Genomic DNA, 27,779 nt, shown 5'->3' with positions numbered 1-27,779 from the left:
CTATTTCATTCAATTCTCAGTCTTCCAAGGCAAATAGTTTACAAATGAAGACCCAGCAGTGCCCAAGCATTGTTCATTAGTGGAGAGTTAAGAACTTAACTGTTCTTGCTGACTCTGATTCTAGATCTCATATTTTTTTTCTGGCTACAAGAAAGGATATATGTATCTGTATGTGTATCCTTTGTACCAGTCATCCAGACACCCTCACCCACCTACACTTACATCTATCTATCTATCTGTCTATCTATCTATCTATCTATCTATCTATCTATCCATGTCTTACCATGGAAGAAAATAGTCCAAGGTTTATCATTTATCTTCAGGTAGTAAGATTATAGGTGTTCCAAAATAATTCTTTAATTTTTATGCTTTTTTTTCTTCATACTTTTGTCTAGATATATATTTTTCCCCAGAAAAAAAAAAGTGGCTTTTTGAAATTCAGTTTCATTTCTGTTGAACTTGTCTGACATTAAAAGGCTACCACTGATACTCACAAGGGAAGAAAATAATAATAATCTCTCCACCCCACCACTATAAACTGATTTAGATTTTATTCTTAAAGTGCGTACTCTTAAGCAAAAGTGTTTCCTGAAAAGTTAAGGGTGAAAATTACCCCCATGCTTTGCCTTCAGAGAGACAGCTCTTTGGTATGAGGGTGGCACCTCCAAGGAGTTTTCTCATAGAATATACCATTTTTTATCATTATTTATTAGCACGTAAATCAGCACGTATTAGCACGCAGTATATATATAAACGTACAATGTATTATGCGTGCATGTTCACGCAATGTAACATTATACACGGGATAAGATTTATGTAATTATGCAGAGTTAATCAGGATTATAATTATGAGAAGAGACTGAAGCCCATGGGAGCCTCGGCGCCGTCAGCCCCGCCCCTCCCATCCCCTAGCCCCGCCCCTCCCATCCCCTAGCCCCGCCCCTTTCCGGCTCTCCCAGCCGGCCCCGCCCCTCCGCCCCGCCCGCCGTGGAGGCACCTGGGAAGAGGCGGAGAACAATATGGCGGATGGCGAGGAGCCGTAAGTACTCGGGCTCTGCAGGCGTGCGGGGCCGGGCTGGGCTGTGAGAGAGCGCGGCGCTGGGCGGTCGCCGCCGCCACCCGGGGTCCCCCCCACCCCCGCCCCGTCCCCTCGGCCCCCCATCCCCTCGCGGCGCCCAATGTGTAGCGTGATGCTGACCCTTCTTTTATTCTCTCTTTCTTTTAGGGAGAAGAAAAGAAGGAGAATAGAGGAGCTGCTGGCTGAGAAGTTAGTGCTGCCGGGAGGCCGGGGCCCTCTCCGGGGACCCCCGCCTCCCCCCACCCCAGGCCTAGGGGACCAGCCGCAGCGGGCCCGGGGGGCTGGGAGGGGGGCACCCGGAGCGCAGGCCGCGCGGCCTCATCCCCTGACCCCCATCCCGGAGCCCCAGGGGCCCGGCGGGCCGCTCCTCGTCCCTCTCGGGCGGGCGCCGGGCCGGGGTCCACCGCAGCAGGCCCTGCACCGGCCGGCCGGGGTGCTCCTTGACCCAGAGGTCTTGCGGAAGGACCCTTGCGCCCCACCCCCTCCTCCACCCCAAATTGCCAAAGCCATGACCTTGTGAAAAGGCGGTCTTAAAACACGTGCAACGGACACTAGGACGTTTTTTTTTGGCCTTTCGTAAACACTGAGACAGTAGTATTAATTGCAAACTTTTTTATGAGAACTTTATGTGTGAGGTATTGTACTAAGCACTTCAATCATTTTCTTGCAAAATAATTGGCTCTTCCCTTAAGAATGTTGACTCCAAAGAGCTTATTTTCTCCATTTGTTACACACCCTTTTTTTTTTAATCAGATGCTCAGTTTTGTGCTGGTGAGACAGTGTTTTCCAACCTGGCCCACGCCACATAATTTTTCGTCTCCCTACATGGGAGGGGAAGCAGGTACTCTTGCAGTGGGTGTGGTGAGTTACTAATTTCTGTGCCAGTTCCCACTAGCAGTGCTTTAAAGTCTTTACGTAGCTTCCTCAAAAAGTTTGATTTCAGTTGCAAAAGGATTGGAATGACGAGCTTAACTTCACATTCCTTCCCACCTTTCATTTCCTTCCCACTTTTGCTTAAAATGACAGTAAAGGTTCAAATGCACACTATATGCCCGGTATTGTACTACGGCCTCAATGTGGATTATCTCTTTATCCTTGTCCTGACCTTACCAAGTAGCTACCAACAACCTATAAATAAGGTTTATAGCTGTTAGGAAGTCTGGTCAAGGTCACAATGTTGTGGAACCAGACCCAGCCTGACATGAAATGCTATGGTCTTTATTGTTAGGCAGTGTACCTATTTGTCCCTTCTGTAAGAATTGGATATTACAGATAACGTTTAGAGGTAGAAACTGGGATTACAGGAAATTTGAAAATTAAAGATAATTACAACCAAACATAAATCTTGCCTAGAGTAGAAAATACAATTTGTTAGAACATACATTTTTGTACTTTGTTAGGAGTCCCTCCTTATTCTAAAAAGTTTTTAGATGGTAATCCCTATCTGTAGAGTAATTGTAACCCCAGACTTTTTTTGTGTTGAGTGGAAACAGTACCTCATAGTGTTAATGCATTCTTTTTTGAAAAATGGGACCATTTTTTTCAGGGAAAAATGGATAAAGGCTCTCTCATCAAAAATAAGTCACATCTTTCAAACTTGGAAAGGACACATGAGTTATATTAGATTTGAAGCATCACAATTCTGAAAGTGGAGGTGTTTTTTTTTTTTTTTTCTTTTCCTGATCTAAGTGTATTGATGGAACAAACTGAGGAAGTTTACAGTGATCTTTTATAAATTCCAAATGTAGAAAAGCCCATTTCTCACCAATTGACCAATAATATCCCAAGTTTGATCTTGGGGTGCTTTAGGATCCCAGAAACATGTAGACTGATTTATTTTATCAAACATGTGCAGTTCTTAACTTTAAATAAATTAAATAATAACCAAGAGAAAAGTTAAAAGCATAAGGATAACCACATTGATATTTCCCTTTTTATTTGAGCAGGTCTGGTGTGGTTACTTTTTCATTTGGGGAAACCATAATAGTTGTAGGTGTGGCTTTTTCCTACTGATCTTTGCAGCTGAATTTACTGTGTTCTGTGCAGAATGGCTGTTGATGGTGGGTGTGGGGACACTGGAGACTGGGAAGGTCGCTGGAACCATGTAAAGAAGTTCCTCGAGCGATCTGGACCCTTCACACACCCTGATTTCGAACCGAGCACTGAAGTGAGAAACATTTATTTTTAAATAACTCCTCTAATAGTTTTATGTTTCAAAAATAATAAAATGCTTTCTTTTTAGTTTGCTCTTTTATAAAACTAGTAACAATTGTCTAAGTTACTTTGAAATACTAAATTGAATATTTGCAACTGATTTTATTTGAGTGACAGATATTTGAGTCCTTATTTTCACATTTCTCATATAGTATGTTGAAAATTCTCAACAGTAAAATAACTTCATAATCTCATTTAAGATTCTAAGTTATACTTCACAAAATTACAGTTTAAAATGACTTGAGATACATTCCCCTTTTTAGCCCTACTATGAGAAATTAAATTTGATAGAAATATAGATGTGCTTGCTTAAATTTTGAAATTTAGTTGAAATGAGCATCTTTTCCTAGAATTGAAAATAATTGCATGTTAAAAATTATGTAACTGCTATATAATAGAGGAATAGAATTTTGGACTGGTAGTGTTTGACATAAGGCAAATGTTCAATTAGATGCAACTTGTTTTTTACTGCAAGGTAGAAAATACATTCTTTATGGTAAATTTTTATGTCTTTTGTGTTTATAAAGATAGTGTTTTGAAATAGCGGTATTATGCTACTCCTAAAATTAAGGTACAGACTTTGGGTTTCATTCACTGTATTATCAGTATAACTTTAACTTTCTCTTGTTTAATCTTGGACAGAATCGAAAGTATTTGTGTTTCTTTGGATACGCCACCATGGTTTTTTTTCACCATATTTTTTTTGTGCTTCTGAATTCTTTTTTTTTTTTTTTTTGTCCTGATACTTTAAGATACTGCTGTTAAATTACTGTTTTAAATTATATTTCTACTGATGTACAATTTTCCAAGAGACTTATCTGGGTTTTTTTCTTCCTGTCCTCTTTTGTTTTGCAAATTTCATTCACTGTGTTGAAAAGCAACAATTATTATTCTTACCTTTTTAAGACTTTTAAACACCTTGTGCAATGCTTGAGCCTCTGTTCTTAAGGATTTTACAGTTTACTCTTTTTAGAAAATCGAAGTAAATAAATTTGATGCTTTCCAAAACTTACTTTCCAAGTTTAGAAAAAAGATAAATCTTAATTAACTAGGTATGTAGTTTTTCTTGTTGGAAATAACCTTTTAATTTCATAAAAAGTCAATTTAAAAACATTAAAATTGGAACCCTCTGAAATCATTAGATTACAGAATTCCTGGTTCTACCTTGTATATAAATTTAAAATAATTTATTAAATACAAAGTCTGCTCTTTATCCTCAATTGCATTTTTCATGGAAACATCAGAAACTGTTTTATGGCCTACGGCTTTATTGGTAGTACTTATAGTTATTATCAAGCAGATTTTAATATGCCTTTTCATTCTTTACAGTCTCTCCAATTTTTGTTAGATACATGTAAAGTTCTAGTCATTGGAGCTGGCGGCTTAGGATGTGAGCTCCTGAAAAATCTGGTAATATATGTGTGTGTGTGTGTGTGTGTGTGTGTGTGTGTGTGTGTGTGTGTATACAATGTATTGTTTTTCCTCCTTGTGATAATTAAACCTTTTTCTTTTTCTTTTTCTTTTTCTTTTTCTTTTTCTTTTTCTTTTTCTTTTCTATTACTAGGAAATTTCTTTGTGATGATTGTTAACCTTTTTTCCTGTGAGCCGTTGTTTGATAAATCTAGCAGGTCAAATTCAAGATAGTAATTAAAATAATCATATAACTGTGGAACTTTTTATACTCTAAAGTCCTCAACTATAAAGTCATTGATAGAAAATTCTTCTGTTTTCTTCTCTGATCTTTATCAAATAAATCTTTGTGCTTCTTCTTGCACAGCAGTCATTAATTTCAGTGACATAAATAACAAAACTGGTCATTCATATTTTAACATGTCATTTCAAAGAATTATTTCTTCTGTTTCTCAAGCAGAAGTGGATAGGGTATTGTCTCATTTTATTTATTTTATTTTTTATTTATTTTTTTTATTGTCTCATTTTATTTTATTTTTTATTTTTTTAATTTTTATTTATTTATGATAGTCACAGAGAGAGAGAGAGAGAGAGGCAGAGACACAGGCGGAGGGAGAAGCAGGCTCCATGCACCGGGAGCCCGACGTGGGATTCGATCCCGGGTCTCCAGGATCGCGCCCTGGGCCAAAGGCAGGCGCCAAACCACTGCGCCACTCAGGGATCCCATATTGTCTCATTTTATATAGAGGGAGACACTGAAGTTTAGAGATGTTAAATGATTGCCTAAAGTTTTCTGTATAGTCATGTGCCTGGAACCTAATCCAGGTCATTAATTCTTAGTCAGGTGTTCTTTTTTACTGAACCATTAGGTCGTTACATGACTTAATGAAACATAAAATTTGGGATAGCTAAACTTTTCTTTTTTTGGGGGGGTGTCTTTTTTTTTTTAGCTAAATATCATCTTAAGAGGGGGTACTCTTTAGAGAAGCTGTTTCTGTTTACTGGTTTGAAATCAATATGTGACTTAATAGTTTCACTAACTTCTCATAACCACAAATAGCTTCTTTTTTTTTTTTTTTTAAGATTTTATTTATTCATGAGAGACACAGGGAGAGAGAGGCAGAGACACAGGCAGAGGGAGAAGCAGGCTCCCTGCAGGGAGACCAATGTGGGACTTGATCCCTGACTCTGGGATCACACCCTAAGCCAAAGGCAGACGCTCAACAGCTGAGGTACCCAGGCGTCCCTACAAATAGCTTTTTATAAGGGTTTATGGGTTTATTTAATATGAAATGGATAGGAGAGGAATTGTTTTAAAGGTGTTAGGTCAGCCTTCTCATTGGTATGTAGAAAGTTGCAAATGCTAGAGCAAACCTTAGGCAATGAATCAGGTCACATACTTAGATGAGGAACCTAAAAAGTTGGCCATGGGTTTATATTTCAAATGTAAACAGCTACATTCATTTTGCTTAGAAAACACTACTGTCACTCCTAGTGAAATTGCAGAAACTTAATGTGCTTCTTGGTACTTACTGATGTGTTCAGTTCTGAAGGGATTATAGGACATCTTGGTCTATGTCCTTAATGAATTTGAAATTTCATTGGAGAGACAAGTCTTACACAAAATAAATAGCATTATGTATGATATACTATGTGATGGGGTGCCAGAATGACAGTACTTTGTCAAACATAAAAACACAGTATCAAAGAGTTCTAGAAGGGAAAGATTTATAGAGGATGGGTAGTGATTTTGGTAGGCATTCTATGTAAAAATCCCCTAATGCTTAACCTTTTCTGTTATGAAGCTGTTACCTGCAAATGTGATTTATAGTAATTTTAAATGTAAATTAATTGGAGATTAGATCTGAGAAATAGTCCTCATGCAACTTTAGGAATAGCTTTGTTATTTATTGCATTGTAATGTCTTAAAAGAAAACTAAAGCTTTTCGATTACCACTTGTTAATTTCAGACATAAATACATAAGAGACATACATGGTTTTTAAAATTTACTATAAGTCCTCCAAAGGCTCATTATTTTTTAAGATTTTTTAATTTTTATTTATTTATTTATTTTTATTTTATTTATTTTATTTTATTTTTTTAAGATTTTATTTATTTATTCATAGAGACACAGAGAGAGAGGCAGAGACACAGGCAGAGGGAGAAGCAGGCTCCATGCAGAGAGCCTGACGTGGGACTCGATCACGATCACACCCTGGGCTGTAGGCAGCACTAAACCGTTGCACCACCAGGGCTGCCCTATTTTTTTTTATTTTAGAGAGAGAGAGAGAGAGATTGAAACACAGCAGAGGGGCAGAGGGAGAGGGACAAGCAGACTACCCCATGAGCATGAAGCCTGACATGGCACTCTATCCTGGGACTCCAGGATCATGACCTGAGCTGAAGGCAGATGCTTGACTGACTGAGCCACCCAAGCGCCACCAAAGTTTATTCTAAAAAAAGAATATGACATTAATATTGACTGAGCAGATGGTTATAAAACCTCTTCTCCCTATATACCAGGCACCATTTTGAAAGCTAAAGACACAGCATTGAAATATACTGACAGGTGTTTCTGTTTGTGGGGCTTACAGAGGAAAAGGACAAGTAAAATACGTGGTATGTCAGACAGTAATAGATGCTATGGGGAAAGGAAGAATGGAAGATACATAGCCTGGTGGGAAAAAAGATGCTATTTGAGCAGAGAGGTGAGTAAGAATATTCTAGGCAGAGGGTACATCAGGTGCAAAATATGTGAAGTGGGAGCATGATTTTTCTGTTCTAGGACAGCAAGGAGGTCATTTTTATAGCTAAAACAGAAGTGGATCAGTTTCCCACAGGATATCGAGAGGTGATAGGAGATGGAAGGGCTCAGTGAATATTGCAAAGGGCTTTAGAGGCTACTGTAAGGACTTTACCTTTTACTCTGAGTCAGGAAGTCATTGGAGAGATTTAAGCAGGTGAGTTGATTTGATTTGATCTGACATTTAACCTGGCTCACTGTGCCTGATGTACAGAGAAAAGACTCAAGAACAGAGCAGGAAGCAGAGAGGCTGGTCAGAAGGTTGTTGCAGTCACCTGGGCCAAGAGGTGGCAATGACTTGAAGCAAGGTGGTGGCATTGAAGGTGGTGAGAGGCAGTCAGATGAGGGATATGTTTTGAGGTTGGAGTCAACAGGATTTGCTAGTGGATTAGTTGTTGGGCATGAGAGAAAGAGAGGAGCCAAGGGTGACCCAACGTTTTCCCCCTGAGCAACTGGAATGATGGGGTTAGCATTCATCGAAGTGGGAGACACTGGGAAAAGAAGAGATTTAGTGGTGGTGAGTACGGATGGTTGAGTTTGGTTTCGGAAACTGAAGTTTGAGATACCTGTTAGATGTCACTATCTTACAAGGTTGCTTGAGGTCACACGCACTAACCAGAACTGAGCACAAAGGCACTCCAAATTCTGGCCAGTAAAGTAGGAGGAAAACTCCTAAGGTAAAGTAGGAGGAAAACTAACTCCTAAGGCCAGTTTTTAATGTTTAGATTTCTCATGAGTGTAGCGACCAAGTGAAGAATGTATTTATTTTTTTTAAAGATTTTATTTATTCATGAGAGACACAGAGAGAGAGAACCAGAGACACAGGCAGAGGGAGAAGCAGGCTCCATGCAGGGAGCCAGATGTGGGACTTGATGCCATGACTCCAAGATCACGCCTTGGGCCAAAGGCAGGCGCTAAACTGCTGAGCCACCCAGGGGTCCCTGAAGAATGTATTTTAAAGAGGAGGAATTGATCCATTTTCTGCCAGATGCTTCAGGGAGGTACGATCAGAGAGACGGAAAATTGTCATTGGAATTAGTAACATACAAATCTCTGGTGACCTTGACGAGTGCAGTTTTCCATGGAGTGGTGCGAGGGAAAGCTTATTTAGTGTGAGACAGGACTATGAGAAAGCAAGTATGGACAACTCAAGGTTTTGTTGCTATAAGGAGGGGCCGAAAAGTAGGGAAATTATTGACACCTGATTTAATTTGACTATTTAACTGACCAAGACCAGAAAAGCATGATTAATTATTGAGACTTGTTTTTTCCAATCTTTTGCTTCTGCTGGTAAATTTGAAGAGTGGTTGTACTGCTCAGAAGCAAGTTTGTTGCTTTTTCCTAGCTTTTTTGACTGCTTGTTATTGACTCAATACTTTTAGTATGTTCCTTTTACATGTGCTATGTACATATGTGTGTTGATAATATACACCTTCTAATAGTTATTTCTGAATTGTGATATACTTAATGTTACTTAAACTAAGATAAAGCTTATAGGAATTGCTTTTTAACAATATTCTGAAAAAGAATAGCAAATTCAGTTAATTAGTAAGACTTGTAAAATTAAAATATCTGGTGGCAGTAGCAAAGCAACAAACTTTACAAATGTGTTTATGGGATGATAAAACAACTGTAGAAATTTTGAGTTGTTTTCTTTTGGTTATAGACTATTTAAAACTAAGTAGTTACAGATTTTTGACCTTTACAAGAACCTTGAATTTTATATACCTTGTAAGACTTTTTAACCATTGAATACAATAATGTGGAATTTATTATTGAGCATTTATAAGTTTAGGACTACCTTGAAAACAAGTCTTAACATTTCAAATGTGTGGAAACTTCTGCTTAATTGGTTTTTTTTTTTATTCCCACAGGCCTTGTCTGGTTTTAGACAGATTCATGTTATAGACATGGACACTATAGATGTTTCCAATCTAAATAGGCAGTTTTTATTTAGGTAAGTTTTAAGATCTTAGTTTAAAATTCTGATAATTACTTGAACTTGAGTACATTGTAGTTTCATAATTTATAAAAACTATGAGAGGGCTAACTAATTTTATTTTTTAAATAATCACCACTCCCTTTTTAGGTAAAATTTTGCAAGAAAATTTTGAACACCCTGGTGAAACTAGTTTTATAAACAAATTCATGATTTTTTTTTTTTTTTAAAGAGATTTCCAAATGGTTTATGTGATTTGGGGGTGATTGTGCTCTGAAGACATAGAACAGGGCTCTTTTCCTCCTGTTCATTTCATAAGAGAACAGTAGCTAGACTATTAGGCCCTAGTGAGATATATTGGTGGGGACTTAAGAGCCAAGAATTGTATGGTATCTCTGGGGGAATAAAGTTGTGACAGAGTTTGAAGTTACTTCTACAAAGATAAAGAAAATGAACAATTAAGGAGAGAAAATCCAGGAGTGGTTGAAATGGAACAAAGGGATAATTACCTTTTTTAAAAAGGATTTTATTTATTTACAAGAGACAGAGAGAGAGAGAGAGAGGCAGGGACACACAGGCAGAGAGAGGAGAAGCAGGCTCTGTGCAGGGAGCCCGATGCAGGATTGTCTCCAGAATCACACCCTGAGCTGAAGGCAGACACTCAACCAGTCAGGTACCCAGGCATCCCCAAAGGGAAATTTACCTTAAACAAACATGAAATACAGAAAGCATCTAGGAATGGATTGCTAGAAATGACTTTAAAAACTGGAAGTAGGCCATGTATGCAGACCTGAGGAGAGGTTCATTAGTGAATTTTAGTATGTAGCATGTAAAGATTTGACTAGCTCAGATATAAATGTCAAAGAATTACAGGAATGGAGAGATAAGGACTTTTTATTTTTCTTTCTAGTGATTAGATTATTGGCAGAAAGTGCTCGTAGGTATGCAGTATAAGGTTAGGTTAACAGAGAAAGTAAATTTAAATTTTTGGATAGGCATGAAACCTTTTTTTCTGGAAGATATTAAAGAGGTTGAAGAATGGTTTAAACAAAGTCAAGTTAAGGAAGTGTTGTAATTGCAATGTGAACTCTGTTTAATGTTTGGGCTTTATCTTTTTGTTTATTTTTTAAACCCTTGAAATTACCCTTATCTACAGAAAATTGAGGATCCTGACACATTTTTAGTATATGAATCCTCTAACAAAGATAACACTGAATTGGTTGGTTATTGATAATAGGGCACGCCCTTTAGTTTGTACCTAAAATAATGATTGAAAATCACAATGATAGTTAACATTTGTTGAGTGCTTAGGTTGCAGTAAATACTTTCTAAAGTCTTTATCTGTATTTCCTATAATCTCAGAGTAGCCCTCAGGGTAGGTACTTGTTTTCAAGATTAAGCAATTAGGCCAAGGTGTTTTGCAAAGATGATATTTGTAAAAGGCCTTTTTGTTCAAAGTATAGTTTTTAGGTGGAACAATCTGATCCCCTAATTCTGGAAAGGTAAATTAGCAGTTTCCACAGAAACCATCCAGGAATTTTTTATTTGGGATCTACTGTAGGAACACATACAATTCACAACATTAAAGAATCTTGAAAGTTTCCTTTATCCGCTTTACCAAAAGAGCTCTGTCCGGAGTAGTTGAATGCAGTACTGAAATCAGGTTCCTTGATTTATAACTAGAGCCTAGTTATAGGACAAAGAATAAAACTCTTATCAGAAGTTTTGAATCAAGAGTAGCAGACTGCTTCATTGGCTAGAAGAAAATTGACCTGTTAAATGATTTTTCTTTAAAATTCCAATTTTAAGTAAAAATAATTTTTATTAGGGACATTGATTTTTAAAAATGTTTTCATTTATTTTTAAAGTATTCTATGCTTATATATGAAGGAATACAAAGAGATAAGAATATGGTCACTTTCTTCCAGGTGTTCAGTCTAGGGGGTATAATAGATCTCTGTATCTAATGAAAAATATGTTGTGAAAAAGTAGTAATGAAGCACTATGTATGTGTGAGGGAATGATTTACTTCTGTGAGGAGGATGAGGAAATACTGCGAAAGAAAATACCATTTGTACTGAGATTAGAAGAGAGAATTCTTTGTGTCCTCTTCTGTCTATAGCTGTGGTTCTTATCTAGGAGTGATGTTTTGAGGCCTTCTGTTTTTAGTTTCTTAAGAATGTTGGCAACATTTGCAATTTTAGATAATGCCTTCAGAATTGTTTTTTCTTCAGAAACATGCTTATGGCTTTGTTTGGGACATAAAATTTATTATTTAATCTGCACATGTGGGAAGAAGAGATAAATGAAGGCTCTTATATCCCTAGAATGAATTGTGTGTAAATTTCAGCCAAAACCTCCATGGTAACACCTTGAGGTTCTAGGGTTCAGGGTAGATTTGGAAGGCTTTGGGTGTGGGATAATTTTTTACATTGGGAAATGCCACAATGAGAAGTGGCCAGGAAACATGCCATCATTATGCTTTCCATGGGTGGGTGGGGGGGAAGCACCATTTATATTTTCATTTAAGAAATACTTAAACTTGTCAGTACTTGTAAATACTTAATTTAGAACATCAGCAAATGTTGACATTTGATGTTGAATTACTAATTACTCATCAACATTTAGATAAAAGTATTCCTTCTAAATATCCTCTAAATAAGCTCACTGTGGATATTTTTTATGTTTGAAAGTAAATTATATAGATCATCTAGATTTATATCATGAATGATAATTTAAATATAATTTTTCCCATAGGCCTAAAGATGTTGGAAGACCTAAGGCTGAAGTTGCTGCAGAATTTCTAAATGACAGAGTTCCTAATTGCAATGTAGTTCCGTATCCTTTTGACAAAAAAGTTACTTAACTTTCTAAAGCTTTGTGTTTTATTATAAAAGTATTTAACATAGGGATCCCTGGGTGGCGCAACGGTTTGGCGCCTGCCTTTGGCCCAGGGCGCGATCCTGGAGACCCGGGATTGAATCCCACATCAGGCTCCCGGTGCATGGAGCCTGCTTCTTCCTCAGCCTGTGTCTCTGCCTCTCTCTCTCTCTCTCTGTGACTATCATAAAAAAAAAAAAAAAAAAAAAAAGTATTTAACATAGAAAATACAGATAAGCAAAAAAAAAAAAATCAGCAGTAAGCTTATTACTGAGGTATCTACTGATGACGTTTTGCTTTATATTCCTTCCAGTCCTTTTTTTTTAAGGTTATATAAATATTTTTTTGCCCAATTTTTAAATTAAGCATTTACGGCCAGTGCAGTTATTTTGCATTATTGCCCTTACTTTCAGTTTGATTGCATAGCTCTTCCGTTAGACTGTAAATTCCTATCTGGCTGTAGTTAATCTGTGTCTCCCTACAGTTGCAGACTGAATAGACAGTCAACATATATTAACCAAGTGGAAAATGTGTCAGAGTAAATTTATTTTTCAAAAAAATGTTTTTTTAAAAAAGGAGTGTTCTTCAGATCTGGATAACTTTCAGTGTTTTATAGAAATTCAGAAAGTGAGATTTGCTATTTGGGAAATGCCACAGGATTCAAAATAAACATAGAAAATTCAATTGTATTTGTGTACTTGGCGTGAAAATGTGGAAAGTGAAATTTAAAATAAAATGAGTGCCATTTACAATCACTCAAAAAAAGGGCGGGGGAATACTTAGCTGTTAATCTATAAAATAAGTCTTATAGTATAAGACCTGTATGCTGAATACTACAAAGTACTGATGAAGGAAATCAAAGAAGGTCTAAATAAATGTAAAGATGCTCTGTTCAAGAATTGGGCGATTTGACATAGTAAGGATGTCATGTCTCCCTAGATTTGTATATAAGTTTAATACAACTTCTATTAAAATCTCTGCAGAACTTTTTGTTGATACAAAATTATCCTAAAATTTATGGAAAGATAAAGGAATATCTAAAACAAATCTGATAAAGAATAAAGTGGGAGGAATCGCTGTATAATTTCAAGACTTACTATAGCTACAATATCAGGACCATGTGGTGTTAGCAGAGAGACACATCAGTAGAACAAAGAAACCAGAAATAGCCACAGGCAAATATTGATGTTTGACAAAATGGCAAAAACAGTTCAATGGAAGAAAGGATAATTTCTTCAACAAATTGTGGTGGAGCCACTGGAGGCAAAAATATGAATCCCAACTCAAACCCCAAAATTGCAAAAATTAACTCAAAATGCATTGTAGGTTTAATATAAAATGTAAGACAGTTAAACCTTGGATGACAGTGTAGGAGAAAATCTTTGTGATATAGGGCTTGGTGAAGAGTCCTTAGACTACATCAAAAAAGTGTGATCCATATAAGAAAAAAATTGATGAATTGAACTCTATCAAAATTAAAAACTTTCTTTTGTGAAGGGCCCTGTTAAGAGAATGAGATACAATGATTAGAATGGGATATAATTATGAAGTAGGTATCTGACAGAGGATTCATCCAGAATAAATAAAGAATTCACAAAATTCAGCAATGAAAAAACAATGCAATTAGGAAATGTACTGAAAATGTGAAAGGACATTTCACTAAAGAAGATAGCAAAAAGCACCTGAGAAGGTGTTCATCGTCACTAGCTATAAGAGAAATCTAAATTACAACCACAATGAAATATTACTACATACTTCTAATAGCTAAAGTAATAGTAACCTCAAATGCTGGTAAAGCTACAGAACAACTAGATCACTCCTACATTGCTGGTGGGAAATGCAAAATGGTATAGCCATCTGGAAAATAGGCTGTTTTATAAAAACCTGAACATACACTTTTCCATACAATTCAGTAATTTCATTCCTGGGGGTTACCCCAGAGAAACAGATACTTAGGTCTGTGTAAAACTTGTTCTTGAATGTTCATAGTGTCTTTATTTGCATTAACCAAAAACTGGGAACAACCCAAACATCTGTCAATAGGTGAATTATTAAGCTGTAGTACAGCCATACTGTGGAGTAATGCTGAGCAATAAAAAGGAATTAACTAAACATGCAGCAAGTTGGGGAGATATCAAAGACATGCTTAATGAAAGATGACAGTCTCAAAAGGTCATATGTGTATGTTTCCATTTATGTAACATTCTTCAAATGAGGAAATTATAAAGAGAGAACAAATTAATGATTGCCAGGGATTAGGCATTGTGGGCCAGAGAGGTGTGAATAAAGGGGTAGCAGGAGGAAGAGCTTTGCTGTGATGGAAAGTTGCGTAACTTTATGGTGGTTACAAAAATCTACACAAGTGTTTATTTATTTATTTTAAGATTTTATTTATTCATGAGAGACACACAGAGGAGGCAGAGACATAGGCAGAGGGAGAAGCGGGCTCCCTGTGAGGAGCCCAATGTGGTACTTGATCCCAGGACCCCGGGATCGTGACCTGAGCCAAAGGCAAATGCTCAGCTGCTGAACCATCCAGGTGCCCCTACACAAGTGTTTAAATCACAGAACTACGGGACGCCTGGGTGGCTCAGGGGGTTGAGCGTCTGCCTTCAGTCGGTGTGATCCCGGGTCTGGGGATTGAGTCCCGCATCGAGTTCCTGCAGGGAGCCTACTACTCCCTCTGCCTATGTCTCTTCCTTTCTCTCTCTCATGAATAAATAAATAAAATCTTTAAAAAAAAATAAATCACAGAACTATACATATTTATTTTATCAATGTTGTATTTGTGATTTTGATTTTATAGTCCTGTAATATGTAACCATTGGGAGAGACTGGATGAAATACACATGGAACCACTTTATACTAGCTTTGCAACTTTCTGTAGGTCCATATTATTTCAAAATAAAAAGTTTAAAAAGGCAAATACAGGCCTATTGGAAGAAAGATAAAGAAGAATGTGCATATTCTAAAAGTTGGATCTGTGAACTTTGGGTATTTTATAGAAATCTAGGACATAGGATTTCTTGGTATGGCTCCTGGGTTCCCCTATTGCTATTCCCCTGTTTGCTCTGGTTCTCTTGATCTCCCTGTGCTAGCTGCAGCTTATGCCTCTTGCTTTCCTTTAAAAAGGAAAAGAGGCCTGAATGGGTGAGGGCGAGAATTGAATTTATTATAGCTTTGTTTGTAGACCAGAATAAAAAATCTAGGATAAGAGTATTTTATATTGTCCCTCTTTTCTCCATTTTGGTTTTTAAAAAATGGATAATGGACTATTTATTATAATTTTAGAGAAGTATATAATTAAACATAAAATTGCTCCATTGGAAAAATTAAAATTTTTTTTGTACACATGTGCTGTTAAAATATTAAGTTCTGTGATTGATTTACACTCACAGCTATTTTTGAATGGAGTTTTCTTTGCAGCCTTCAGGTAGGGAAAGACTGCTGATTAGGTTTGGTAAAGTAAAAAGAGAGAGACTTGGAAAACAGAGGAAAAAAGAACTCATACCTCCCCTCACCCCCAAAATAACCAATCATATTTGTACCCGAAAAAGCTATTGGGAACATGTGTTTTTTTTTTTTTTTAATTAGCTTTGCAGCAGTAACTCTTATTTTTAATTGAAAATATTTGATATATAACCTTGTATAAATTTAGGTGTTCAAAGTGTTAATTCGTATTCTGAGTCTTGCAGTCCTCTTCCCAAATGGGAACTGTAATATGCTTGTTTCCTTCACTAAAATGCATTATTGCCTCTGTGCTTGATGCTAATGTTTGAGGACACACAGTCTGCTTCCCAGGATGTATGGTTTTATATGAAAACTGAAGCAGAGTAAAGAGTATTACAAAGACATAATATCAGGGTTCAGGGATGAGAGAAAATACTCTAAATAGGCAAGAAGTATTTAAAAAAGAGGTTTTGTGACAAATTAGGGTTGTATTCATTTTGTCACATTCCCTGATTTCCACTGCTTTGAACATTGATGACTTCATTTCTTGTTATGTACAATTATAATTTGTTCCTTCTGACATTGTTAAATTCACTTTATAAATTAAAAACTTAGCAGCTAAATTCCTTTACTTATAAGCAGACATTTCAACAAGATTCAGGATTTTAATGATACTTTCTATCGACGTAAGTTGTCTACTTTAAATTCACTTCTCACTAAATTCTTACTATATTTTAGCTGCTAGCTATTTGAAGGGTATTTCTTCATTTGTTATCAGCTCTTGGTGTTTGCTTTTCAGTAAGGTTGACTGAGCAGAGCATACCACTGTTTTAATTCTTAGCTAATATCATTAGCTGCATTTTTATATGTTGTCTTGAGTAAGGTTACTCAAGCATGAGGAGCTGTGTGTTATAATAAAAGGTGTGGTTTTTTTTCTTTGTTTCCTAAAATGTGAATTATTTTGTGCAATGGCATTTTTAAAAACTAGCTTTTTCTTCCGTAGAATTTCATATAATTGTGTGTGGACTGGACTCTATCATAGCCAGAAGATGGATAAATGGCATGCTGGTAAAGATTTTAGCGTTGTTATGGTTCTTTGAAATTCTTGCTGATGCTCTTAACATACCAAAAATTAGAGTACCATGTCATGTTTTTGACAAATCAGAGTTTAATTTTCAACTAAGTAGAGGTTCATCATTGTTTATTGCCAGTTATTAATTTTCAGGTGAGAATATAAATTGCTAGTATCCTAATCCCATGATTTGATAATCTAGTACTCAGTATTGCGATTGATTTATGGAATTACTTGACAGCATGTTCTTTTTTTTGAATTCTTACTCCCCTCTCCTACCTTTAAATAATTTTCCTAGATATCTCTTCTAAATTATGAAGATGGTGTATTAGATCCAAGCTCCATTGTCCCTTTGATAGATGGAGGGACAGAAGGCTTTAAAGGAAATGCCCGGGTGATTCTGCCTGGAATGACTGCCTGTATTGAATGCACACTAGAACTGTATCCTCCACAGGTAATCAGAAAAGCACCTGCATTTATTTTATAGTCTCTTGGGGGCAGAGTTAGGATTAATTAATAAGTCTAGTCGACATTTAGGATTTAAAATTTTTTAAAATTTTATTTAACTTTATTTATTCATTCATGAAAGACACACAGAGAGAGAGGCAGAGGCATAGGCAGAGGGAGAAGCAGGCTCCATGCAGGGAGCCTGATGCGAAACTCGAACCCGGGTCTCCAGGATCACACCCTGAGCCGAAGGCAGACGCTAAACCGCTGAGCCACCCAAGCATCCAATATTTAGGATTTTTAATGAAGGGTAAACAGTTTTTTAAAAATTATTCTAAGAAGAAAGATAAAATACGAAATTCTGCTCTATTTATGGAAAGATAGGAACTGAAGATTGTGGTACTGATATTCTGTTCTCAATTCATTTGTATTAATTTTTTCATTTGGAGAGACGGGATCAAGGGAGCAATTAAAAAGTTATATGTTGGGATTTAGTTATAATCTGTTTTCTTTGGTTTTTGCCTGTGAATGTTTCAGGGAGATAAAGATACTAGGCATGAAAACGATCCTTCCAAAGATGGGACCCTTTAAGCTACATACCCAGTTTAAGGAATAGTTAGAATATTGATTCATAAATAAAAATATTTTTTTTAGTATTTACTTGGAATTGATTTAACTCTGTGAATTTGCTTTTGCTTTGATTTTATACCTTCAGATATAAACATCATATAAACATAATAAAATGCTCATATTTGAGAACTTATTCAAACATCTCATGATCTAACAAAGCTTAAATTTATATACCCTGTAAAGATAGGGCAAACCTACATTCCTATATGAATGTAAGTCAAGTGACTCAGATGCTCTTTTTAATTTTAGAAACATTATTAGTGGTATAAAATGTTTTGTTTTTATAAGTGGAAAGCTAAAATGAATTATAACCTACTACCTACTTTTACAAAGTCTTAACTAGAAGTTGCATTTTAAAATAATTCATTGTGTAAAATCCACTAAAAAGGCAAACTATGGTTTTAGGTTAATTTTCCCATGTGCACCATTGCATCTATGCCCAGGCTACCAGAACACTGTATTGAGTATGTAAGGATACTGCAGTGGCCTAAGGAGCAACCTTTTGGAGGTAATAAACTGAATTTCATAATCTGGAATTATGTGAGATGAATATTTATATTATTCATTTATATAATTATATTAAAAGACAAGCTGATTTAAGTTTACATGTTTCTGTCCTGTTCTCTTTGTTTTTTCTAACAGAAGGAGTTCCATTAGATGGAGATGATCCTGATCATATTCAGTGGATTTTCCAAAAGTCTCTCGAGAGAGCATCACAATATAATATTAGAGGTGTTACCTATAGACTCACTCAAGGTAAATTAGTGAATTGTCATGAATTACAACCTTGGGATAACCCCATTTCAGGGGTTGGGAACTCTGAAGGAAATAATGGATAAGTGATTTCAGATAGTACCAGCCATTTGAGGTTCAGTCAAGGTAAGGAAATGATAGTTTCCAGGTGGCCTAAATTTGGAGGAAACAGGGTTTGACAGAATTCATAGTACTTCTTAGTTAGGAGGAATTTTTTTTTTAAAGATTTTATTTATTCATTTATTTGAGAGAGAGAAAGCATGTGCAAGGAGCAGAGTGGGAAAGGGTCTCAAGCAGACTCTGTGCTAAGCCCAATGTGGGGCTCAGTCTCACAATCCTGAGATCATAATCTGAGCAAAACCAAGAGTCAGAAGCTTAACTACTGAGGCACTCAGGAACCCGAGCTAGAAGGAATTTAATAAAAGTCACTGAATCTTACTAGAATTGGAAGAGGCCCTAAATCATCTAAGTTGAACCACTCATTTTATCTTTCACTAAGAGGAAGGTGTCACCTCCTAAGGCGATCTATTTCACATTTGGATAAGACTGTTAAGACAGTTTATTTTGTATATTGAACAGAAGTCTCCATCTTCAGTTTGGTCTGAGTATTGTCCCAGGTTATACCATAAATAAATCAAATTCCCTTTTAAGTAATAGCCTTTAATATATATAGAACAGGGGATGCCTGGGTGGCTCAGCAGTTGAGCATCTGTCTGCCTTTGGCTCAGGGCATGATCCTGGAGTCCCGGGATCGAGTCCTGCATCGGGCTCCCTTCATGGAGCCTGCTTCTCCCTCTGTCTGTGTCTTTGCCCCTCTCTCTGTGTCTCTAATGAATAAATAAAATCTTAAAAAAAACAAAAACAAAAACAAACAAAAAAAACCCAACATATACAGAACAGTAATCACATTCCCTCCAAATCACTGTCATCAACCTTTCTAGTTTCTTTAACCCTTTTACATGTTGGCTGACATTAAGTTCCCATCCTGTTTGATTTTCTTTTTTTATTTTTCTAACTATTTTCCAGTTATCCATATTTTTCTTATCTAAGCTAGAATTCACCATGCTAGGATTGATTTTACAATAGACTTCTAATAATTGATGCAGTCTTAGAGGAGAGCAGGATTTTTTGCTTGTTGATTATGTTGATGCTGTACTTCTGATTCTTTAAGGTCACTGTCCACTAAAATCTGGAAGTTTTCTTTATATGCAGTTGCTAAGCCCTATTTTCCCAATAAAATGTTTGGCAGTTTTTTAGGGTGGTAGTTTTGTTTTTTTATATTCAAGTATAGGTCTTTACAAGTTTATTCTTAAACCTGCCGTTTTCTTTCTTTATATCCTTTTATTTCTTTTCCAAATAATTAGTTAAAAATTTTAGTAAGACTGAACTGGCTGATAACAGACATTTGAATCCTACTTCTTCTGGTCGCCCTTTTCCATTTATCTCATTCTCCCTACCAGGCCTTCTTTTTTTGTCTTGTTCACAAGGAGGTCAGAAAAGACCTTTCCAACTGCTTTTTTTTTTTTTTTTTTTTTTTAAGATTTTATTTATTTATTCATGAGAGACATAGAGAAGCAGAGATATACACAGAGGCAGAAGTGGGCTTCCCATTGGGAGCCTGATGTGGGACTCAATCCCAGAACCCCCGGATCACGACCTGAGTCAAAGGCAGATACTCAACCACTGAGCCACCCACGTGCCCCTCCAACTGCTCTCCTGAAGCCTAGATGTACTACTTCCACATTTCCCTGGGTTGCCAAATTACTAGTTACAATACCAGAATCCAGCATGACTTGTCTCAGTGAACAATCATAATGCTTAATCTAGTGATCACTGCTTCCTAATCTAGGTACTCAATTCATCTTTCTAGAGTTTTGTCCCAAGTTCATCACTAACTTCACCAGAAATAAAACTTTGTCTTCTTTTTGAAAATGTGCTTTTTCTCTTCTGTGATTATTTCCTCATATTTACTGATGTTCTGGTGATGTCTTTTAAAAATTCTGTTCTTACACACTCCTTGTTGCTTTCTGTATTCCTCCTATTCTGACCTGCTGTGTTCTTGAACACACCAAACTCATTCCTGCCTTGGAGCTTTAATATTCCTGATTCTTAAGCCAGGAATGTTCATCCTTGGATCCCATTAAGGCTAGCTGCGTATCGCTCAGGTGTGAAGTTAACCAGTTTATTTGATCATTCAACTGAAAATGACTTCTGAGCCATTCACTATTGATGTTTTTATAATTTCTCAGAAATAATGGTAGCCTCATTTTTCTATGCAAAGATTATTTCATAGGCATAGTCTCATACATTGTTGCCCTGGGGCCTTTGCCTTTACTATTTACAGAAATACTGTTTCCCCAAGTCATTGCATGGCTGGGTCTTCTGGTTTTAGATTTCAGCTCAAATTACCATCTCCCAGTGGAGGTCTTCCCTGATCATCCACCCTGATGGGACTGCCTCCATCATTGCCAACTCTATCATATACCTTGTTTTACTTTCTTCATAGTACTCTTCAGTATTTGAAATTTTGTTATTTACTTGCTTGTTATCTCCCTTAGCAGAAGGAAAGCTTATTAAGAGCAAATTTTTTTTTTTAACTGGCACTCTGCACAACACCTAGAACATTGTTGGACATATAGTGCACAGGTGGTAACTGAGTTAAATGATCTCAGTTGGTCCTGATCAGGAAATATAAAGTCATTTCAATATGTAGTCTCACTTATCTTTTCATACTTTTTAGCAAGTATTGGTTTTGAACTTGGTACTTTTGAACTTGATGATTGAGAGCCTTGACAAGGAGTAGAGAAGCAAAATTGGAAGTGAAGTCCAGCTTTTTTAAGGGTAGGGGACAAGAGGACTCTTTATCATTTTTGGCTTTTATTGAGCAATGTCTCTTTTTTTTTTTTTTTTTTTTTTTTTTTTTTTTTTAATTTTTTTTTAATATTTTTTTTATTTATTTATGATAGTCACAGAGAGAGAGAGAGAGAGGCAGAGACATAGGCAGAGGGAGAAGCAGGCTCCATGCACCGGGAGCCCGACATGGGATTCGATCCCGGGTCTCCAGGATCGCGCCCTGGGCCAAAGGCAGGCGCCAAACCGCTGCGCCACCCAGGGATCCCCTGAGCAATGTCTCTTATACTACTTCTTCCTTTCAGTATATCTTGCTCTATGTGGTTCACTGCAGAACTTCCAGTTTAACCATCATGAAGTTAAGCTCCTCCTAATTTCCCCTTCTCTGAAATGATATGTAATCATATGGTCAGAATTAACATTTTAAAATAGCTTTCCAAACTTTGTCACTGTCTTCTTTTCATGTCTTCTTAGATTATTTGGCTTTTTTCTGAAGTTTTTGAAACCTGCCTATTCCTGAGGCCTTGGGGACATGTCTTTAAGTGCTCCCTCACACCCCAAGATAACATGGCTACTTTTTTCTGAAGTTTTTGTTTTCTAAAATGAACAACTCAAATATAGTTAAGGAATATTTATGTTTTACTTTAAAAAAAATCGTGTAAGGTCAGGCTGTCTTCATTCCTATTCTGTGAATACTAATATGGAAGAAGTGAAGTAGAAATAAAGTATATTAATAGTTTGTGTAGACCATGTTATAGAGTGAAATGAGGAGACAAGGGCAGGCTTTCTGATTGTTGAAAATTTGGAGGAATCAAATGGCTAGAACTATTATATGAGGAACAGTTAGTTCTTACTCTTTATACTTTATTCACACCTCATGGAGTATAGCATATTGTTTCAGTTAAGATTATGCACTTTGGGGCATATGTAGATTCATATGCCACTTCTGTCACTTACTAGACATATAACTGTGGATATTAATTTGTCTCAATTTCATTTTCCTTATCTTTAGAATCAGAGTAATGAGACTAACAAGGATGTAATGAAAATTCTGTCCTATCTTATTTAATCTTTATACGGTGCCTGGAACATAATAAACATCCTAACTGTTAGCTATTATTATATTGTCTCATCTTTATTTGAAGCTTAGTGAAGAGTTTTCTTTGCTACTATACTTTAAGATTCTGAAAATACAACAAAATGATGGGAATGTGAAAGAAGATCATTTCATTGTTAAATTTCAGTCTGTTTTCTGACTTGAAAGCCTGAGAAATCAGGTTGTGGAAAATGGTATTTAATAATCAGATTGTCTAAAAAAAAAAAATCAAAAAAAAAAAATCAGATTGTCTAAGGTACCTATTTTTTAAAAGAAATGACCATATTTTAATCATTATATTTTTTCAGGAGTAGTAAAACGTATCATTCCTGCAGTAGCTTCCACAAATGCGGTCATTGCAGGTAAGGAAAAATGGCCACCACTTAACTTTGGTTTCCCTTTCCTTTGGTTTTTGATTCACTATCTAAATTAACATTCCTGCAGCTACTTGGTTTCAGAAAACTGGCATTTCAAGAATCTGATATCTTCTTGGGTGTTGTAATTAAGCTATCCAAAAAAGAATAAGCTGTTGGATCTGTGTATATTTGGTCTTACACTATGTCATAGATAAAAATGCTCTGCAGTAAGGGGACATTTTAATGCCTTTCCCTTTAATCAGTGTAACAGGTTGCTCATTAATCTGAAGAAGAGGAAGGAAAGCATGTAACTCTGTTACTTGGGTTATACAAAAGAAATATAAAATTTGTTACTTTTCTCATTTTTTTTTTAAAGTATATTCTTTATTATCAGTTTATCTGTTCCGATTTGTAACTTTGAAAAACTTGAAATTTTAAATGTCTGAATTGCATCAAGTTGAAGCACCTTTATTTTCTTCCCCTCTTCAGCTGTGTGTGCCACTGAGGTTTTTAAAATAGCCACAAGGTAATAATGGATTTCATTTTTTAAGGTGTATGTAAATTGATCTTTTGGCTTGGCTCAATTATATAAAGATGAACCATTTTTCATTGCAGTGCATATATTCCACTTAATAATTACTTGGTTTTCAATGACGTAGATGGACTGTACACATACACATTTGAAGCAGAGAGAAAGGTTAGTATTATAGTAATGAAAACTTTTTTCGATCATTTACACTTAGATTTTTACATACTAATTACTGGTTAGAGATATGAATGAAATTGCCCACATCCTAAGTATTTTCTAACTTTTAGAACCCTACTCACTGTGTATCTTTTGCAGTATAGCCCGAAATAAGTACTATGTAGAAAAATAATTTAGGAGATTTTAGAGCATAAAAATTTGTTCATAGGAAATATGCATAATTACAAAACAAGTTGATTTTCATTTGATCATTATAAAGTATTATTGGTTCATATGCCTCTGTGATCTGTTATGTTTTATATATGCAGGAAAACTGCCCAGCTTGTAGCCAGCTTCCTCAAAATATTCAGTTCTCTCCATCCGCTAAACTGCAGGAGGTTTTGGATTATTTAACCAATAGTGCTTCTCTGTAAGTGTTTCGGACTTTTGTTTTGTTGTAGAAATACTTTTGTGATTTTAAAGCTTTAAAAACTAGAATTGTTTTTTTTAAAAGTGATCTTTAATTTTGTTTCCCTGCTCATAATTATATTTAGGCAGATGAAATCTCCAGCCATCACAGCCACATTAGAGGGAAAAAATAGAACACTTTACCTACAGGTAATCAGTGTTGGTTGTTTTTTGTTTTTTGGATGTTTTTTTCCCCACAAAATTATATTACAAGTTTATTTATTTATTTATTTTTTATATTACAAGTTTAAATTCATTTTATGTGCTTTACATTAAAATAATTTTGTTTTCTAGTCAGTAACCTCTATTGAAGAACGAACAAGGCCAAATCTCTCCAAGACATTGAAAGGTATTCTAAATGAGTATTTTACTAATCAATTTCTTCCTTTCTTTTTTCCTCTTGGTAAAAGTAAAAAATGCTTATTCTAGGTTCGTTTTAATGCCTTTAAATGGTGATATCATTGTAATTATGTCTTGAGAAACACTAATAGAATGGCTCTTTTAGCAGAATGTTTAAAAATCTCTAAGAAATCAAACTTAATATTACCTTGATTAAGGAGAACTGGATTTTGATGTTTATCTAGACAGAAAACTGTGCAGTTTGTGTGCATTGTGCATTTTGTTGAGATTTTTTTGCTTGGGTTAATTATACTTTTTTCTGTTTTAGAATTGGGACTAGTTGATGGGCAAGAACTGGCAGTTGCTGATGTCACCACACCACAGACTGTACTATTCAAGCTTCATTTTACTTCTTAAGGAAAATAAATCTGCACATAATAGAAAACTCACGGAAATATTATATTATGTGGATGCTAAGAAATTTAATGTCATTTTTAGCATTAGTGTTGCTGGACTTTTGACTTTTTTTATATAATGAACCACTCTTTTTAAAATTTATAACTTACCCTTGAAGACAGAATTTTAGGGTTGGTACTTGTAAGCATTTTCATTAATAATATGGGAAATGATGCCTGGAGAGAAAGATAATGAGCAAATATATTGCTTCTTTTGAAGGAGGAGGCGAGCACTCTCTTGTGTCTGAATTTTGTTCCTTTGGTCAAAGAATGCATTCCTCAGTTTTCAAAGATGTCCCTTTAAAGAAAAAAGGAAAATTAAGTTTTAAATAACATTGAGTATTACACCCTGACATCTAGAGCATATTAAACATAGCCTATTTCTTGCTTGATTTAATATTCATTTAGTTGTAGTTGTCCAAATGAATATTAATTATTGCAAAGGTTACCTTGTCCATAATAATTTGTAAATGGTATTATAGCTGAATACCTGTGCATGAAAATGGGAACTATTTTCATGTTTACTTGTAGTGCCATAGAGGCCAATATGCACAATATTAAAGCCAAGACTTGAATGTTTAAAAGAATTTAATGTTCAGTTATCACTGATGCTTTCACACTATTTATTAATAAAATCATATATTGTCTACTTTTCTCAGTGAAAATTTTTTAAGTATATTAAGGATAAGTATAGTTGCATAGTAATACAGGAATAATTTTTAAATGTGTAGTAGGATTACTAATACAAAACTTCTGTGGTACCTGAATTAATACTTTTACCATAATAAATACCTCCTGATTGAATTTGGTTTACCATAATAATGTAATGAAATAGAATCTTCTCATATTGGGATCCCTGGGTGGCGCAGTGGTTTGGAGCCTGCCTTTGGCCCAGGGCGCGATCCTCGAGACCCGGGATCAAATCCCACGTGGAGCTCCTGGTGCATGGAGCCTGCTTCTTCCTCTGCCTATGTCTCTGCCTCTCTCTCTCTCTCTCTCTGTATGACTATCATAAGTAAATAAAATTAAAAAAAAAAGAAGAATCTTCTTATATTAAGGTCTCTTAAAATGCCTTTTTTCCCCTGTAAAAAAATAAGCCTTAAAATTAAGTGTAAGTTGTGAAAAGTTGAGTTTTAGTATCTCTGTGGGAACATGTTTAGTTTTTGACTTGGGTGGCAGTTTTCTATTCAGAAACCTTGTGATTACATGTCACTGGGTTAAATTTTTATTTATTATTCTTTTTTGCTCCAAACTTATGTTTCATTATAAAGTCATATGAGGAAAAATAATTGCTTTATTTACAAAATTACAGATTCAGTTTGAATTTTTGAACATGAAGCAACTAACATTTACACCTCCTTTATACAGGTGCTCTAATAACTCTCAAAGTCACCGTGTGAGGTGATAGCCTCTCCATCTGAAAGTCAAAAGGTTTTAGAAAGCTTGTATCATTTACCCAAAACTGTGTATTAGAGATCTTGGAACAGGGATTTCGATCTCAGTCTGCTCCCAGCCTCCTCCTCAGTCTATGTATTTAAGCTTAAGAAACAGCTTAACACTTCAAGGGTAATCTACTTGTGTGTAATACTAAGTTTATATTTCAACATGAAATTTTTTACTGGATAGGTGAAATTATTGGACGCTTATAACTTAGAGTTTAAATCTGATTTTATTTTTTTAATATTTAAAATATTAGAATATTATTTATAATATTATTCTAAAATATTAGAATCTTTAATATTTACATTTTTTTAAAATTTATTCATGATAGACAGAAAGAGAGGCAGAGACACAGGCAGACGGAGAAGCAGGCGCCATGCCCGGAGCCCGCCGCGGGACTCGATCCCAGGACTTCAGGATCGCGCCCTGGGCCAAAGGCAGGCGCTAAACCTCTGAGCCACCCAGGGATCCCCCTGATTTTGTTTTATAGGAAAATAATTCCTTGATGGCATAGGTGCTTACACTAAGGTAAAATACATAAGTGTAGGAGGCAGGCAGGTTAATGTAAATAATCACAGCAGGGAGGTATAATGAGGTTTAATAAGATTAGTGGGGTTTGTGGCAAATGGTGAAAATTATTTGCCCAAAGAGGCAACGACCTCAACAATCTGTGCCATGTTAGTATCCATATAGTTCAAAAGCACGTGGAAGTCTGGATTTTTGTACCGAATCCAGCTTTAAAGGTTGACAGAATTTTGCGTTCAATGCTGTGGAGTCCAGATTCCATAGCTACTGACCAGATTCGGAAGGTCACCAACCTGATACTTCTCATCTAGCGAAGTGTTTGAAGAGTGAGTGCAGAAAAAGCTGTATTGTAAATAACGTGCACGAACACACGAACGCGGGAACAGCGGAGTCTTCTCAGGTTAGTTTCGACGGAGGCCGAGAGTGGCGCTGCACCGTCAAGAGGTGCCAGCCATTCTGTACCCTAGTTCCAACTTTTCACACGCTGCGGAGGACGCCTTTTTACTTACGTCATCAGGCGGGTTGGGTCTGGCCTTTCATACAATGTCCAGTATTTTGAGGCAAACCCACGCCCAGGGTTCCTCCTGAAGGCCACGTTAACACCGGACTGGTTAAATATTTGAGACAAAGCGCTAATAGGCGAGGCCAAACTTCCTCCGTTTGCAGCTCTTGCTGGCAAGGCGTCAGCTCTCAGGGCGTGAGCTAGTTTCTAGGACGGAGCCCACGTGAAAACCAGCCTTTCCTCCCCGAGGACTCCACCGCGGCTCCGGCGGCCGGATGTTTGCGCGCTACGCCTGGAGCCAGCATCCGCAGCAGCAGTTCCGCGTTCTCCGTAACTAATGGCAATCCCCGGGTCCCGGATGTGACGTCACGTTCCGCCCGCTCTTC

At 36.3% G+C, this 27,779-nt stretch overlaps 1 protein-coding gene across 2 annotated transcripts; it reads left to right on the top strand.

The window, feature by feature from the left end:
• Positions 1-940: 940 nt before the first annotated feature.
• Positions 941-25,573, top strand: UBA3 (ubiquitin like modifier activating enzyme 3). Of its 2 annotated transcripts, XM_041761621.1 has the most exons (18): positions 941-1,039; positions 1,226-1,267; positions 3,125-3,245; positions 4,622-4,702; positions 9,381-9,463; positions 12,203-12,283; positions 16,418-16,461; positions 16,779-16,843; positions 17,146-17,301; positions 18,330-18,432; positions 18,567-18,680; positions 22,932-22,985; positions 23,469-23,505; positions 23,595-23,676; positions 23,994-24,094; positions 24,219-24,282; positions 24,427-24,481; positions 24,800-25,573. In XM_041761621.1, exons 1-18 carry the CDS (start codon positions 1,020-1,022, stop codon positions 24,886-24,888), a joined length of 1,392 nt encoding a protein of 463 aa, XP_041617555.1. In that variant the 5' UTR covers positions 941-1,019; the 3' UTR covers positions 24,889-25,573. The 2 variants fall into 2 exon arrangements, with proteins under 2 accessions (XP_041617555.1, XP_041617556.1); XM_041761622.1 differs by lacking the exon at positions 1,226-1,267 and having other exon boundaries at positions 973-1,039.
• The last annotated feature ends 2,206 nt before the right edge of the window (positions 25,574-27,779 follow it).

The sequence above is a fragment of the Vulpes lagopus genome, chromosome 7 (assembly GCF_018345385.1).
Source record: "Vulpes lagopus strain Blue_001 chromosome 7, ASM1834538v1, whole genome shotgun sequence".
In the NCBI taxonomy this organism is placed as follows: Eukaryota; Metazoa; Chordata; class Mammalia; order Carnivora; family Canidae; genus Vulpes; species Vulpes lagopus.
This window is presented reverse-complemented; position numbering and strand designations above follow the sequence as displayed.